We start from the raw sequence: 17,935 nt of genomic DNA on the forward strand, positions 1-17,935 counted from the left end.
TGGCGGTTCTGGCTTACTTGGTGCCCTAGGCGAGATCCGACATGCGTGGCGCAACCCCCCCCCCCAAATCCCCCCAGATTTTACGATGTTAACCACTTTTTTTTTTTACAGAACTATGCTTTAACACACAATATATAAAAGTGTTAGTTCACCCAAAACATTTTAATTCTCTCATCATTTAATCACCCTCATGACATCCCAGATGTGTATGACATTCTTTCTTCTGCTGAACACAAATGAAAATATTTTGAGAAGAATATCTCAGCTTTGTAGGTCTATACAATGCAAGTAAATGTTGGTTAGAAGTTAGAAGTTTGAAGCTACAAAAATCACATAAAGGCAGCATAAATGTAGTCCATAAGACCCCAGTAGTTAAATCCATGTCTTTAGAAGGGATATAATAGGTGTGGGTGAGAAACAGATACATATTTAAGTAATTTTTTTACTCTATATCTCCACTTTCACATCTTAAAGTCACATGTGATGCCTGTTTAGTTTCACTTTCAGATTTGAAAGTTTAAGTGGAGATTTAGAGAAAAAAGGGATAATCGATCTATTTCTCACCCACACCTATCATACCACTTCTAAAGATATAGATTTAACCACTGGAGTCTTATGAATTACTTTTATGCTGCCTTTATGTGCTTTTTGGAGTTTCAAGTTTCTGGCCACAATTCAGTTGCATTGTATGGACCTACAGAGCTGAGATATTCTTCTAAAAATCTTAATTTGCATTCTGCAAAAGAAAGAAAGCCATGTTTCTGGAATGGCATGAGGGTGAGAAAATTTTGGCAAATTTCAAAGGCTAAAGAGTTAAAATTATTCAATATTTCGTCAAGTCATATTAATTTTAGTCAGTTTTACTCTTGACTAACATGGCATATAATTTTATTCAACAAAGAAAATATAATTTAGTTGATGATGATGTGCAAAATGAAAAAAACTTGTCAAATTGTAACAGACCAAACTTTAATAAAATATTCAAATATTTAGAAAAAATGCATAAACATTTTCTTAATTTAAATTCAAACATATAAAAGATAGGCTACATCCAAAATACTGTACAAACGTCCTTGTTGTGAAAACCTGAGCTCCTGAAATAATAGCATATAATGAATATACTTATGAATATAAGAATTAGCTACACTTTAGAAGATAGCCTACTGTATTCTGAATTCTTCATGCTTTAGAAACTGTTATTAATTGTCCGTGTTTAGCCTGTTTAGGATATTGCATTGCGTGTAGCGTGTTATTTAGCGTGCCTTGAAATTTGCAGACAAATCAGAAGTGTTCTGTATTTATAATTTATTCAAAATGTTGCACTGTACATATTGCAATCATTGAAAACATCAAACTCATCAAATAGCCATGTGTCATATGTTGTTGGAAAGCTCAACAAGCCACTTGATAAAATGCACGGATTGACATCTCAGATGCGGAGGCAACTGAGACTCGTCCTTTGCCACCTGGATTGAGGCGAGTCACTACGCCACCACGAGGACCTATAGCGCATTGGGAATTGGGCATTCCAAATTGGGGAGAAAATGGGAGAAAAAAAAAACAGTCAGAGCTTAAAGGGTTAAAGGACATTTTCATCAAAAGAATAAAAACAAAAAACTATGTTAAAATTAACACTGCATAAAGTGGTCCAAATGATGCTATATTCAAAGTCAGAATAAGAAAAAGACTATTTTAATTTTGGGGTGAAGTAATTCTCCAATAAACTTTTATGTTTTATCACCATTTGTGGGTTAGAGGTTATGGATTTGACCCCACCTCAGAGTTTCCATACACAATAAATACAAACACACAGGGGGAAACGGACATGCTAACCTATAACCTAATTAGCTTGACCCTCTGGGAAATGCCCACACTCTCACTTTTCACCCCATTCTTTTGCTCTCACTACTGTAACAAAAATATCCCCCATATGTTTTTCATAGGCCACAAGTCAGAGCTGTTAAAGCCATTAAGAGGGTGACCTTTCCCCCTGGATTAATCTCTGGTGTTCAGCTGTTTATTGTAAGAGCAAAAGACTAACAGAGATTAATCACCATCCTTTCTGTTTCACAGCTGTGAGCATGTGGGCATGTGTGTGTTTGTGTGCACTTGATTGATTTTGTGTGTTAATTGTGCTGTTTCCACACCTCCCTCAGGCCAATGTTCACCTTTGAGTTGTATCTGCAGTCGCAGAAAGTGCTGGTGTTTGGAGCGGAGACCTCGGATACACAAACAGATTGGACACGTGCTATCGCCAAGGTTACACACACACACGCACACACATGCACACTCAAAGACATAAAAAATATGTCTTATCATAACTTTTACTGTTGCGGTGTTTACCGTACGTGCACACTTTTTGTGTTTAAATATGAATGTTCCTGTTGCAGTGTTTGCCAAACAATACCTGTGTGTGTTGACTCTTGAAGGTCATTTGATTGTGTCTTTGTCCCTGTTGTGTCTGTGTGTGTCAGTGTTTTTCTTGTGTGAGTGGGTGTATGCTATTACTCCTTCAAACAAAATCCATCCATCTCACTTTCCTCTCATCCTACACACAAACACATTTCCATTTAAGTGAAGTGTGGAGGTGCCAGTGTCTAGGCAGAAGTGTTTGCGTAACTCTGAGAGACTCGGGAATGTTCAAAGGGTGTTTGTGTTTGTACGTCTCTCTGTGTATGCTGGTTTAATGTAATGCAACTCTAGGGTTAGCTGTAGTTTCTGTTTGCCAGAAAACACTAGAAACTTCTCCGTGTGATCTGCACAAGCCCCTGACTTTTAAATGTTCACTCTCCTCTCACTCGCCTGCTCAATGTAATATTTTCCCTGTCTCTTTCTCGCCAGTGTTTTGTCCCCACAAGGGCAGATGCTCTGCTGAAGCAGGACAGTGAGCTTATTGGCCGGTTGTACTATAAAGAGGGTCATGACCTTTATCATTGGCGAATGGGATGGTTCGCTCTGGTGGGTTCAGAACTGTACTTCTGCTCTGGAGATGAAGATGAAGAGGAGGGAGAAGTTCAATTGAAACGCCTGCAGGAGCTCAGTGAGGAAAAACACACACGCACGCACACACACACACACACACACACACACACACACACACACACACACACACATTTAAGTAGAATGAAATATATTAATGGAATAGTTCATCCTCAAGTGAACATTTTGCCATTCCAACCCATGAATGTTTAAGTAGCTCTTTTCAATACAACAAAAGTGGACAGTAATTTAAAATGCTAAGCTTTAAAAAAACAAAAAACAAACAAGCACTAATAATTTTTCATAAAAATAGACCATATGATAGCCATACGATCAGAGGTGGGTAGAGCAGCCAAAAACTGTACTCAAGTAGAAGTAAAAGTACTAACATATATAATTACTTGAGTAAGAGTAAGAAGGTATCCAATTAAAAGAGTACTCAAGTAGTGAGTAACTCGTTACTTTCACAAATGACATAATAGACATTTACTCCCCTATATTCCATTACATAATTCACATTGAACATGTACTACAGAATTATTATTATTATTAATGGGAATTCTGTCATCATTCACCATCATGTTGTTCCAAACCCGTATGACTTTCTTTCTTCCATGCAACACAATAAGGAGATTTTAGACCGAATGTTTGCCTGAGTCACTATTTACTTTCAGTGAATGTGTTTTTTTTATATATATATTTTGAAAGTGAATGGTGAGCGAGTCTGTCAGTCCTTTACATTCTGTCTAACATATTTTGTGTTCCACATAATACAAAGCGTCACACTGGTTTGGAACAACATGAGGGTAGAGAAATGATGACAGAATATTAAATTATGGCTGAGCTATCACTTTAAAGAGATAGTTTACCCAAAAATGAAAATTCTCTCATCATTTACTCACCCTCATGCCATCCTAGATGTGTATGACTTCCTTTCTTCTGCAGAACACAAATTAAGATTTTTAAAAGAATATTTTAGCTCTGTAGGCCAAAATTTTGATGCTCCAAAAAGCATGTAAAGGCAGCATAAAAGTAATCCATAAGACTCCAGTGGTTAATCCATGTCTTCAGAAGTGATATGATATGTGTGGGTGAGAAATAGATCAATATTTGTCATTTTTTGCTAGAAAGCAGGGGGCGATATGCAGAGAAGAATGTGAATCACCAAAAACACAAGAAGAAGAATGTGAAAGTGATCTGTTTCTCTGTTTCTCATCCACACCTATCACATCACTTCTGAAGATACTGATTTAACCTCTGGAGTCTTATGGATTACTTTTATGCTGACTTTTGTTCAGCTTTAAAATGTTGGCACCCATTCACTTGCATTGTATGGACCTACAGAGCTGAGAAACTCTTCTAAAAATCTTCAATTGAGTTCAACAGATGAAAGAAAGTCATGCACATCTGGGGTGGCATGAGGGTGAGTAAATAATGAGAATTTTAATTTTTGGGTGAACTATCCCTTTAAGGGCTCTTGTCAGATCTGGATGAATTTGTTAATAAGAAGAGAGGTTTGGAAACATTTCTAGTAATTATTACAGTGAAAACGTGATGATTATATATAATGCTGAAATATAAACCAAAGCAAGATCATGTTTTGTTAATGCCTTCTTTCGCTATGTCATAGCTTTTAAAGTCCTGTGTGGATTCTTATTTCAGTGTAGTTACAGTTTTCAGTATCGTAAGTATTTAGATCATTAGTTCTGTACAGCAGTACTGCTGCTCTCTAAATGCATATATGCAGCCTAGTGAGTAGGGCACCAACCCCGGTCGTGGAACACTCGCTGTGTCTGAAACTGCCCCCTATCCACTATATAGTGCACTATTTCTGTAGGAGTGTCTGAATTCTGAGTGAGCCACTCATTCCCTACTTTTGTTCACTCATTCTTACTCACAATGCACTCTAATTTCAAGTGTACATTCGATGTACACTCGACAATGGTTAATTTCCCACAATCGACCATGGGGAAGACGTACGAGCTGGGAGTTTACTGCTTCCTTCATTCCTGCAATGTTTTATTTCATGATGAATGTAGTAAATTACTTTTTGACAAATCATTACTTGATTAAAATAACAACATATAGAGAGACAAAACCTACAGATACATTTTAAAATGTACTCTTTATTTGATAAAATGTGTTTACTCTTTATATTAACACACAGTATATATTAAAAATGACAAACAGAATGAAGATTTATTGTATTAATATATTATATAATAAGAATAACAAGTAAAGCCCAAGTATTTTAAAATTTCATATGTGACGTTTCTGTGATAGCCCCAGAGCTCCGACACTCAGTGTATATGTCTGCATCCAAATTCACTCATTTCGTTCACTTACTGCTGAGATATAGTGCACTAACTGCCATTCACTATATAGGAAATAGTGAATGAGTGAACGATTTCAGACACAGCCACTCTCTTCGCCGTACGATTGCCTCGCGCCTGCACATCTCACACGCACGCGCCCCGCGCACCTCGCTGTGCACGCGCAGAAATGCTGTCTGTTTGCGCTCCAGTTGTCGATCAGTGGTAGTGATTTACACTTAATTTGGATGTTTACGTGGATGGATTTATACAGTTAATCCACCTGAAGTAGCTGCGATAGTTTCCAGTACCCCCGCGGGGTAAATGCGTAAATACTGCTCATGACATGCGGGATGCGGGACAAAGCACACTGATATATTGCTGCTCTGATTTTAAAAATGTACACTTAAAAACTGATGTCATAAGGGCCCAGTTACATTATCACCCTGAAAATGACCATCTCATTACACAGAAAAGCCTGCGATAGGATTAGAGCCAAAACTTACCTCACTTGCCAAAACTTGCCTGAAGTTGGAGCTGTGATTTTAATCTTGAAATATCAGCTTGTCTTGGTGTTAAATGAAGGCATTGCATGACAAAACTATTCTTTTTTTCACTGCGGCCGAATCACAGCAGTGCTGATGTAGGGACATATCGCACTCTTGCTTGTATGATATTGCTTACTTGTCTTGCTGCTGTGGCAGAAGTATGAAAGAATACACTTATATTCAATAATAATAATAAAAGTAAGCAAAAATAATAATTGCTGTGGTCTCCCATTCACTGCTTTAGAAGTTTACCCTACAATAGTTTACTTACACAATCCAATGGCCAGAAATTTGATAAAGGTCTATTAAAATTGCACAATGTTTGGGAAATTATTAGAAAAATATATATATATTTTTGGTGTACTATTCTTTTAATACTGACCTCAGAATGTGTATTTGTATGCATGTACAACTCATATAGGTTCAAGTTCAAACACACACATTTACAATAATCTGTTGAAAAAGTTTGTACATCTTAAAATGGATTACATCAGTGATGTCTGCAATGAAGTGTCTCTGTAATAGTTTGAGACACCTTCAGCCTCATGATCATTTTCTTCAAATCTCATCTGAAATGTTATCCCTTACTCTTCTGTGCCGCCTCCTCTGCGACCTGCTAGTACTTCCTCATTGGCATTTCCCTGTATGCTAGTTTTTTACTTGGTTCCCACGTCTCTAAAAGACTCATCTGGTCACACGTCTCTCCTGTCTCCAAGGGAGACCGCAGTTGCCAGTGGCAATCGTGTTTGGGCAGGAGGTAGTTGACATGAGCTTGGCACCTATGGACCAGATTTGCAACATTTCCAATCAATTGCACTAGAATGAGGTGGGAAAAATCAATGAATCTCTTTTTTTTTCTAATCCGTTCATGGCCAAAAAAGGGATCAAATCCAGAAAGCCAACATACTCAGGGAAGGATTAAGAGGGTGATGCCTCAACAGTTTGCGGAGCCTTAAAATGTAGCATGGCACTCTAACGAAGCGTCTCCAGTGGTTTAAGATCTCTATGGTGACAGAACATATAGGCCTCAAAGGGCTGGAACTCTGTGAAATTAGATTAGGACACAGACATAGACAAACCAGCAGTTCACAGCTTGGCCTAGCTCACCCTCTTCACACTACAGTGGAGCAGTATCGCATTTAGAAATGGGAAAACACTATGTTGAAATGGGTTCAGATAGTCATACACTATATTTGATGAGCAAAAAGGCATTTGTGATACATCACCAGAGCTGGGTAGATTACTTCTGAATTGTAACCTGATTGATTACAAATTTATTTACTAAAATGTAGTCAGTAATGTAATCTTTTTTATTTTTAAGGTTATCTAATTGTATTGCTTTGGATTACTTTTGGATTACTTCTGACTAATTGTTAATTTGATGTCACATGCATTTAAGTAGGATAAGCTAGTACCATTTTGACATAATGTTGCTTAAATGCATTAAAGAAAATTTACTTTATGGATAAAAATGTAAAAGTCTGAATGGACCATTTTTATATTTTCATTAAAGTTAGAAAGACTAGGCTACAAACTAATAATTTTATTGTCTTTCCTTGTCATCCATGCCAAAGATAATGACATCTGATTCATTTCACAAAATTAACAGAAATCTATTTGTTAATTATTAAAGGCTCGTAACATGCTGATTAATAAAGCTAAATTTAGAAGGAAAAAAACTTTATGGTCTAAAGGCACTCTGGAACCACGTTAACTTATGCAGCGCCTCATGTCTACTCACATGCGGGGAAAAGAGGCAACGTGTGCAGAGCGGGACAGGGCATAAATGAAGTGTGTTCGGTACTTGAGAAAAATACTCAAGAATAGCAGAAAGGTCAGATCTGGGGTACACAGCACTTTTGTTTTTTCGCACTGCTTACTAGAGACGATAAGAGGGCGCAACCGTCGTCATGATTTTATGTGGTCCGGATGGAATCAATCCGGGGTCCAGACCCGGACTGCGGTGACTGGCACAGCCTAATCCTTAGCAAGGCAGTTAATGTTAGCAACTTCATACAGTCTGAGAAAGCGAACTGCTTGCGTTTTTAGCGGCACACATCTGATCGTCTAGATGTAGAACACAGGCTAAATATTGAACATTACTCAAAAGGTTATCATCAATATTGCGGATTTTCAGATCGTTTTATCACACAGCCCTAGTCACAAGTATAGATAAACAACAATGTGCTTAAGCTAACAACACACTAACATTATAATCTTTCATTTCTTTACTGAACACATCCCATTAAACATTCACAGTGCTGTGGAAAATGTAAGTGAACCCTTGGATTTAATATTGGTCAATCCTCCTTTGGCAGCAATAATCTCAACCAAGCATTTCCGGTAGCTGCAGATTAGACCTGCACAATGTTCAGAAGGAATTTTGAACCATTCTTCTTTAGAGAACTGCTTCAGCTTAGCCACATTCTTAGGATGTCTGGTGTTAACGGCTCCCTTGAGGTCATTCCACAGCATCTCTACTGGTGTAATATCTTGGCTCTGACTGGGCCACTCCAAAAGGTGGATTTACTTCGATGTTTAGGGTCATTGTCCTGCTGCATCTCCTAACTTCTATTGAGCTTCGGCTGGTGCACAGCCACCCTGACATTATCCAGTAGGATATCTTGATAAACTTGGGAATTAATTTTTCCATCGATGATGTCAAGTGGTTCAGGCCCTCCATCGTACTTCGCCATTGAGATGTTTTCATGTTGGTATGCGGTGCCCTTTTTATGCCATATGTAGTGCTGCATGTTCTTTCCAAACAATTCAACCTTAGTTTCATTATTCCACAAAACATTTTCCCAGTAGCGTTGTGGAGTGTCAAGGTGGTCTTTGGCAAACTTAAGGCACACACAGATGTTTTTGTTGGAAAGCAGGACACCATGCTTGTTTAATGTTTTCTGTATAGTAGACTCATGAAAATAGATGTTTTTTTTTGTTTTTCTTTACCTCATTGAGCATTCTTTGGTGTGCCCTTTGAGTTATTTTGGCTGGACGGCCACTTCTAGTCAGAGTAGCCACAGTACTAAATAGTCTCCATTTATAGACAGTATGTCTAACTGTGGACAGATGAATATCTAAGCTCTTGGTCTCTTGATCATAGGTCTTCTGAGATCTCTTTTTTGCTAGGCATGGTACACATAATCAGATGCTTCTTGTGCTTTTAGTGCTTTTTATAAGTCAAAGTAGCTCTAACTTACACCTCCAATCTCATTTCATTAATTGGATGGCAAGTTTGCAGACTCCTGACTCTAATTAGCTTTTGTTGACGTCATTATCTAAGGGGTTCACATACTTTTTAAAAACTACACTGTATATGTACAAGAACAATTCAATAATTTGTGTGTTATTAGTTAAACAGATTATGTTTGTTCATTATTGTAACTTAGATGAAGGTCAAACCAGATTTGAAGACAAATTTGTACATAAATGCAGGCAATTCCAAAGGGATCACATACTTTTTCTTGCCACTGAATATAGGCTACAAGTAAAATATGAAGAAGCATCCTGAGAGAGGAGTTAGAGCAATCCAAACGCTAAGCCCAGCACTACAAGGCCGTTTAGTTCACTTTTTAAATTCCTTAATAAAAAAGTTCATGTTTATGGGAGGTTAAAAAATAAAGAGGCTTGTGTTTGTTTTATCAAACAGTGATAGTAAATGTTTGCCTGTTTTCAATAATGGCTTTTAATAAAGCTTGGGTACTCAATAACGCTCCTTTAATTTTTTTTTTAAACCTCACTTCAAATAACATTGCTAAACAAAATTTGCCAACCTTGAAAATAACTAAAGTGCAGCAATTACAGTGCTATTTTTACCACTTTAGTGCCTATGTTTCTGTTGATTTTAACAGGATATGGAGTTTCAAAAATAATAGAGCAATTTTGTTCTCAGTTGAACTCTTTTGTTTTGTTTTTTGTTTTTATTACTCTAAAATGGATTAATATAAGAAAGAATGAACAGGTGATTGAGTCTGTTAATTAAATTAATTTATTCATATAATTAAACATTATACAAAGATTTAGAGAGTTTAGTTTAGTGTACAACAGTGCTGTTTTAGCCACTGTTTTGGGGTCATTTTTCTGACACTTGAGGGGAAGGGACAGATAAAGAGAGTGGAGAAAAATGACAAAGATGTGAGAGAGAAATTTGTGTAAGAATTATTATGAGAATCTGTGATTCTGAATATGTTTGTATACAATTATTTTTACATGTAACATGTGTTTGATGGTTATAGTGAGGCAGCATTCTCAAACTCCTCTCAAACTGCTGTAGAAACTAAAGACTAGCAACACTCAGCTTTCTGCTCCACTTACTCTGACTGGAAAGTTTACAAAACACTAAAGCTCTCATCATTCGTTTCAGTTCATCTCATCTTACTGTCTTTCATTCTAGTGCGTCTAAGAGTAATTTCATCCTTATGTCAAGATGAAAGTTTTAATGACTACGTCAGCAAATGTTTTCCTATTTTTTCAGCTGTGTCCACTCATATGGAGGGTGATGAGAAAATTCAGGTCTTACTAATGGTTGAGAGTGGAAGGTACAGTGCATTTGACACCTTACATAATGCAACACAAACGGCTGTACTGATATTAAAGTCACTATGCTGTCATTGCACTTGTTTGTCTGAATTGTATCTTAATTTGTAAGAGTGTGTGTTTTTTAAAAAAACATTTTTTTTTTTTAAACAGAACCGTTTATATTCATGGCATAACCAAGCAGGACTTTGCACTGTGGCACTCTGCCATCCAGTTGGCAGCGAAGACAGACGGTACAGCTCTTGGTAACCAGCAAATGAAAAAAAATGACGTCCCTATCATCGTGGATAGCTGCATAGCTTTCGTCACCCAATACGGTAATCTGTTTATTTTCCATGCATATGAAGTCTAATCATTTATCTTTATCTTTTCTAAAATGAATTTGAATATTTTAGCAACACTTAAAAATAAGCTGCCTAAAACCTTCATTATGTAGAATTTTTAATAAATGTTGATTACACATTTAAAAGTCCTCTGGGCTAAAAATCTAGACTTGAGACTAACCTGAAAACCCTGTTTATATTTTTTACCCTTGACCTCTCCCTGCAGGTTTGTGTTGCAAGGGAATCTACCAGAAGAGTGGTGACCAGGGGCGTGTTGCCCAGCTCTTGGAGGAGTTTACAAAGGACGCCCGAGTTGTTAAGCTGCGGGCGCAAGACCACCGACTAGAGGATGTCACAGACACACTCAAGAGCTTTCTGTCCCACAGTGAAGATGCACTATTGGCTAAAGAGCTTTACCCATTCTGGATTTCTACTCTTGGTTAGTGCTGCCAACCACTGACTCTGTTTCTATGACTGAGCACATTGATGTCAGAAGCAGGCAGGATTAGGGGGAGGGGACATTTTCATTTGAGAAAATATTTTATTGGACGAAAAATTTCGATATCATCAGTAATTTTTGGTCTATTTTCCTGAAACAAAAAGACTACATTTTAAATGTGTATATGTGCTAAAAGTTGATTTGGTCATTATTTAGGAGTACCTGATGTATATAGACAGGGTTGGGAGGGTTACTTTAAAAATGTATTCCACTACATTTTACAGAATACATCCTGTAAAATTTAATTTGTAACATATTCTGTTAGATTACTCAAGGTCAGTAATGTAATCTAATGTAAAAACTTTGGATTACTATGATTAGTAATCCATATATATATATTAGGGCTGGGCAAAGAAACAATCTTGATATTTATTGCAATAAAAAAAAATCCACACTATCGATGATAAGCTTTTGAGTAATTTTCGATATTTAGGCTGTGTTCTACATCTAGATGATCAGGTGTGTGTCGCTAAAAACGTAAGCAGTTTGGCTTTCTCAGACTGTATGAAGTTGCTAACGTTAGCTGCCTTGCTAACGATTAGGCTAACCAGTCACCGCAGCCTGGATGGAATCAGTCCGGGGTCTGGACTGCGGTGACTGGCACAAGACATGATGACGGTTTCGCCTTCTCATCGTCTCTAGTGAGCAGCGCGACAAAACAAAAGTGCTGTGTACACCAGATCTGATCTTTCTGCGCTGTATTATTGAATATTTTTCTGTAGTACCGAACACTATAGACCATATAGTTTTTTCCTTCTAAATTTTGCTTTATTAATCAGCATGTTACGAGCCTTTAATAATGAACAAATAGATTTCTGTTCTAATATTGTGAAATTAATCAGATGACATCATCTCTGGCATGGATGACAAGGGAAGACAATAAAATTACTAGTTTGTAGCCTAGTCTTTCTCACTTTAATGAAAATATAAAAATGGTCCATTCAGACTTTTACATTTTCTAAATTTTCTCCCAGGAGATACCCCTGAACCCCCATGCAGTATCATGCCTCAGTCACAAGGGCTTCTATGCCCCAATACTTGGGTATCTGAATGTAACAAAATATAAAAATAATTTGAATGTAAAAATTAAATGTTGTCATTAAGCTTCAAAACGAACAGATAATCTTTTGACATTCATATCCAACTGCATTCGATTGATAAACTCTATAACATATTTTGGTAACACTTTCTATGAAGCCCATATTTATAATGCATTGTAAAGGCATTATAAATTAATTATACTGAATTCATAATGTCTCATAATACACCTCACAATAAGTTATAACTTCTCATAAGTTGGGGTAAGGGAATGAAGAAGGGGGGCGTTCATCAAAAAAAGGTTGAGAACAACTGCTCTAAGGTATAACTATGAATAGGTAAGTCTTATAATGTATTATAATTGTGGTTACAATTATTTATGAGAAGTTATAACATATTATAAGGTGTATTATGAGACATTACTAATGCATTATAATATCTTTACAATGCATTATAAATATGGGCTTCATAGAAAGTGTTACCAATATTTTAATATTTTGGTAGAAGATCCCTCAGGCAGGAGTAAAGACCTGAGCGACTTTGTCAGAGTCTGGGTCAGAGCATCTCTGAAACGGAAAGGCTTGTGGGGTGCTCCAGGTCAGCAGTGGTGAGTACCTACCGACATTTGTCTGAGGGGAGACAAACCACAAACCAGCGACAGGTGTTGGGTGCCCAAGGCTCATCGATGTGCGAGCGCAATGAAGGCTGACCCGTCTGATGTGAACTGACAGAAGGTCTACTGTGGCACAAGTCACGGAAAATTTTAATGATGGTTATGGGAGGAGTGTGTCACAACACACAGTGCATCGCACCCTGCTGCGTATGGGGCTGTGTAGCCACAGACTGGTCAGAGTGCCCATGATGACCCCTGTCCAGTCGAAAGTGCCTACAATGGGCATGCGAGCGTCGGAACTGGACCTTGGAGCAGTGGAAGAAGGTCGCCTTGTCCGATGAGTCTTGTTTTCTTTTACATCACGTGGACAGCCGTGTACGTGTGTGCCGTTTACCTGGGGAAGTGATGGCACCAGGATGCACTGTGGGAAGACGACAAGCCGGTGGAGCGAGTATGATGTTGTGCGCAATGTTCTGCTGGGAAACCCTGGGTCCAGCCTTTCATGTGGACGTCAATTTGACACGTTCAACCTACCCGAACATTGTTGCAGACCAGGTACACCCCATCATGGCAATGGTATTCGATGATGGCAGTGGCCTCTTTCAGCAGGATAATGTGCCCTTCCACACTGCACACATTGTTCGGGAATAGTTTGAGGAACATGATGAAGAGTTCAACGTGTTTCCCTGGCCTCCAAATTCCCCAGATCTCAATCTGATTGTGCATCTGTAGGATGTGCTGGACCAACAAGTCCGATCCACGGCGGCTCCACCTCGCAACTTACAGGACTTGAAGGATCTGCTGTTAATGTTTTGGTGCCAGATACCACAGGACACCTTCAGCGGTCTTGTAGAGTCCGTGCCTTGGTGGGTTGGCGCTGTTTTGGCGGCACGCGAAGGACCAGCAGCATATTAGGCATAATGTTTTTGCTCATCAGTGTATATATAGATATATACTCTATATATATCTAATATGGATATTCTTGATAGAAAAAATATAATCATAAAATCATATAAAGGGGCTAGACATAGCATTTTAACTTAGCATAAAGCTAAATATTCACATGACAATTTACACAAGGTTAACTATTTCTGCTGCTCCAAACTTGCTTGAAAACCCCACATAGTTTACCCCATGACTTTTTTTCTAATCGTATTTGGATTCTTTCTATTAAAGGAATAGTTTACCCAAAAATTTACTCAACCTACTTTCTGTAGGTCCATACAATGCAAGTGAATTGTGACCAAAACTTTGAAGCTCAAAAAAGCACATAAAGGCAGCGTAAAAGTAATCCAAATGACTCCCATGGTTTAATCCATGTCTTCTGAAGAAATCCAATGGGTTTTGGGTGAAAAAGACCAAAATGTAACTCCCTTTTCACTATAAATCTTGATATCAGCAGTCTCCTTGGTGATCATGATTCCAAGCTCGAATACACTTCCTAGCACCATCTAGCGCTCTGCGCATGCGTCAAGCACTAGGAAGTGTAATCGAGACTGAAATCTTGATTGTGCCTAGAGACTGCAATGACAAGACGTAAAGTGAAAAAGAAGTTACATTTTAGTCTGTTCTTGCCCAAAAAATATTAGATTGCTTCTGAAGACAACTACTGTAGTCTTATGAATTACTTTTATGCTGTCTTTATGTGCTATTTAGAGCTTCAAAGTTTTGGTCACCATTCACTTGCATTGTATGGACCTATGGAGCTGAAATAGTCTTCTAAAAATCTTCATTTATGTTCTGCAGAATAAATGGCATGATGGTGAGTAAATGATGAGAAAATGTTCATTTTTGGGTGAACTATTCCTTTAAGCTGCCAAAGGGAAAGTTCCTCAATAATGTCAGATCCACTTTTCTCTTATAACAGTGTGAGAACGTTCCGTCTGCCCGTATGAATGTAACACATCATAAGAAAGTGTTTAAATGCTCCTCAGATCGCATCATTTATATGGATAAATGTTTTCCAAATGAATTGACTAAATATTAAATGAAACAAATGACAATAAAATGCAAAGTAATCTCTTCAGTAAACAAAATACTTTTTAAATGTAACTGTATTTCGATTACCATGATTTAAATTGTAACTGTAGTGGAATACAGTTACTTATATTTAGTATTTTAAATACGTACTTCCATTACATGTACAGTATTCCGTTACTTCCCAACCCTGCATATAGATGGCCTCAAAGCTCTTGCTTGGATCTTGTCTTTTGTGTAAAACGTAAACAATAGTTTTGTTTTTAAATTTGTCTAATGTTTATGATTTCAGATGAAGAGGATGAGAAGGTCAGAGTGCAGAAATATTCATCCTACATCCAGAGTTTACCCAAGGTCAACAGGTCAACCCTTGGTGCTTTACTGCAACATTTGTACAGGTAATTTCATGACAACAGTCTGTAATACCATCCTGTCAAGCCAGATTGTAACCATTTCCAATTCTCTATTGTGATGTTTGAAGTCTAGTTGAAAGCTCACAGTAAACACGGGTACTTCAAACCCTCACTGGGTATGTCAGTTTGCTTGAAATATTCCTGTAAGGACTCTAATGGTTTGAAGAAGCCTTAATCGGCCCTTTTGGCAGATTTGGAGTATAGCCTAACATACAGTATCCCCCATGATGTACAATAATTGTTTATTTGTGTTCAGGTCTAACCAGTATTATTGTTTTTATGTGTTCAGGTCTAAGCAGTATTATCGTTTTTTTTTTTTGTGTGTGTTCAGGTCTAAGCAGTATTTGTGCCTGCCTGTTTTGTTTTTGTTGCTTATCTGTGTTTGTGCTTGTGTTTTCATTTATGGTTAACACATTTTATGTAGTTGCTTTCAGAACAAAGCAACCTCATATTAGTGCACACAGTAATGCAGTGCCAGTTAAAAATTTTAAGTGTTTTGGCGAATCCCACCACTGGTAACAGCACAGTTAGTGTAAACACAGTGCTGCAGGTGTAATTTAGTAAATACAGAAATATATGTGTGTGTGTGTGTTTACTTATTTAAGATGTGTGTTTGTTCAAAGTCCAAAATGAACTTTTTTCCACACTCATTTTAGAAAATGTCTTAACAGCCATGCAACTGCATTTTACATTATGGTTGTCCACAAATATACACTCACTGAGCACTTTATTAGAAACACTATACTAATACTGGGTAGGTCCTCCCTTTGCTTTCAAAACTTTGCCTCAGTTCTTCATGGCATGGATTCCACAAGACGTTGGAAACATTCCTTTGAGATTCTGGTCCATGTTGACATGATTGCATCACGCAATTTCTGCAGATTTGTCATCTGCACATTAATGCTGCGAATCTCCCATTCTACTACATCCCAAAGATGTTCTGTTCGATTGAAATCCGGTGACTGGAAAGGCCACTGAAGAACAGTGAACTCATTGTCATTTTCTTGAAACCAGTTTGAGACGACATTTACTTTGTGACATGGTGCATTATCATGCTAGAAGCAGCCATTAGAAGATGGGTATATTGTGGCCATAAAGGGATGCACATGGTCAGCAACAATATTCAAATAGGCTGTGGCATTCAAGCAATGATTGATTGGTATTAGGGGGCCCAAAGTGTGCCAAGAAAACATTTCACCACACAATTACACCACCATCACCAGTCCAGGCTATATTTTTCCAGTCTTTAACTGTCCAACTTTGGTGAGTCTGTGCCCACTGCAGCCTCAGCTTTCTGTTCATGGGTGTCAGAAATGAAACCCGATGTGGTCTTCTGCTGTTGTAGCCTATCCTTCTCAAGGTTCGACATGTTGTGCATTCTGAGATGCTATTCTGCTCACTACAATTGTACAGAGTGGTTATTGTAGCCTTTCCGTCAGCTCAAATAAGTCTGGCCATTCTCCATCGACCTCTCTCATCAACAGGGTATTTCCGTCAGCAGAACTGCTGCTCACTGGATGTTTTTTGTTTTTGCCACCATTCTGAGTAAACTCTAGAGACTGTTGTGTGTGAAAATCCCAGAATAAATACTCAAACCAGCCCATCTGGCACCAACAATCATGCCATGGTTGAAATCACTGAGATCACATTTTTTCCCCATTATGATGGTTGATGTGAACATTAATTGAAGCTCATGACCTGTATCTACATGATTTTATGCATTGCAATGCTGCCACACGATTAGCTGATTAGGTAATCGCATGAATAAGTAGGTGTACAGGTGTTCCTAATAAAGTGCTCAGTGAGTGTACATTTGCCTATATGACAATGGAATAATTTGCATTTTGTACCACAAATTTTCATTTTGGCAGCATAGTACGCTGAAAATGTAAACTTTGGCATCTTACATAAACTTCTGATGGCAAATTTGTCTAAAGACGTGCGAGCCTTGACAGATTTCTTTAGTAGATGGATTGAATGTGTTTGATTTGATTTGCTCGTGTTACTTAGATGATATTTAAATATTAATGCATATATATTATGTTGAAGATTTGTGTTTGCATTTGTACAGGATCCAGAGGTGTTCACACATTAACCAGATGAGCGCACAGAAGTTAGCATGTGTGTTCTCCTCATGTCTCTTTCAAACAGAGGGACACACGGCTCAGGAGACTCGAGTGGTTGAGGATCTTATCAACAATTACATCCAGATCTTTTCTGTGAGTTACATGTGTTTCCTTTCTGAGGATTCAAACCTAGGTAGTCTTGGTTACTTGAGTCCAGACTAGAGGGCCCATGTTCATAAAGGCGTCATGGGCCAAAAGACACTTTCACAGTGTTGTTCTTTTGATTTCTATGATGTGATAGTATAATGCCGTAAGTATTCATTTATACTTTTACTATGGTTATGAATGTATAGTGAATGCTTTATTAATAGTATCTTTTAAAGCTGTTATAGAAACGAATGCTAGAGATGAATCTATTTGTCCATTCTAATTTTAAATATGCTTCATGAAAATGCATAACTGATTAACAGCAGGCCTTTGTTGAACATGCTGTTGGAAAAGGGGTATAATAAACTGGCAAACTGTGCTTGTTTACCCATTTCACAGTTTATGACAAAGTCCTCTGTAGTGCTAAAAACTGAAAAGAATATCCATCTAATACTACAAAACTGGAAATGTGTGAGACAGA

The 17,935-nt window shown here is 37.7% G+C and overlaps 1 protein-coding gene across 2 annotated transcripts in view; it reads left to right on the forward strand.

Annotated features, from left to right (window-relative positions):
- The window catches only part of LOC127452073 (arf-GAP with Rho-GAP domain, ANK repeat and PH domain-containing protein 2-like), a 154,445-nt gene that overhangs the window by 109,841 nt on the left and 26,669 nt on the right, over positions 1–17,935 (forward strand). For both annotated transcript variants that reach the window (XM_051717252.1, XM_051717257.1), the window contains exons 17-23: positions 2,157–2,259; positions 2,842–3,040; positions 10,317–10,380; positions 10,532–10,695; positions 10,928–11,140; positions 15,121–15,226; positions 17,313–17,460. In XM_051717252.1, coding sequence (XP_051573212.1) covers positions 2,157–2,259; positions 2,842–3,040; positions 10,317–10,380; positions 10,532–10,695; positions 10,928–11,140; positions 15,121–15,226; positions 17,313–17,460 — 997 coding nt within the window. The remainder of the gene's footprint in view (positions 1–2,156; positions 2,260–2,841; positions 3,041–10,316; positions 10,381–10,531; positions 10,696–10,927; positions 11,141–15,120; positions 15,227–17,312; positions 17,461–17,935) is intronic.

Source organism: Myxocyprinus asiaticus, chromosome 2 (genome assembly GCF_019703515.2).
Source record: "Myxocyprinus asiaticus isolate MX2 ecotype Aquarium Trade chromosome 2, UBuf_Myxa_2, whole genome shotgun sequence".
Lineage (NCBI taxonomy): Eukaryota > Metazoa > Chordata > Actinopteri > Cypriniformes > Catostomidae > Myxocyprinus > Myxocyprinus asiaticus.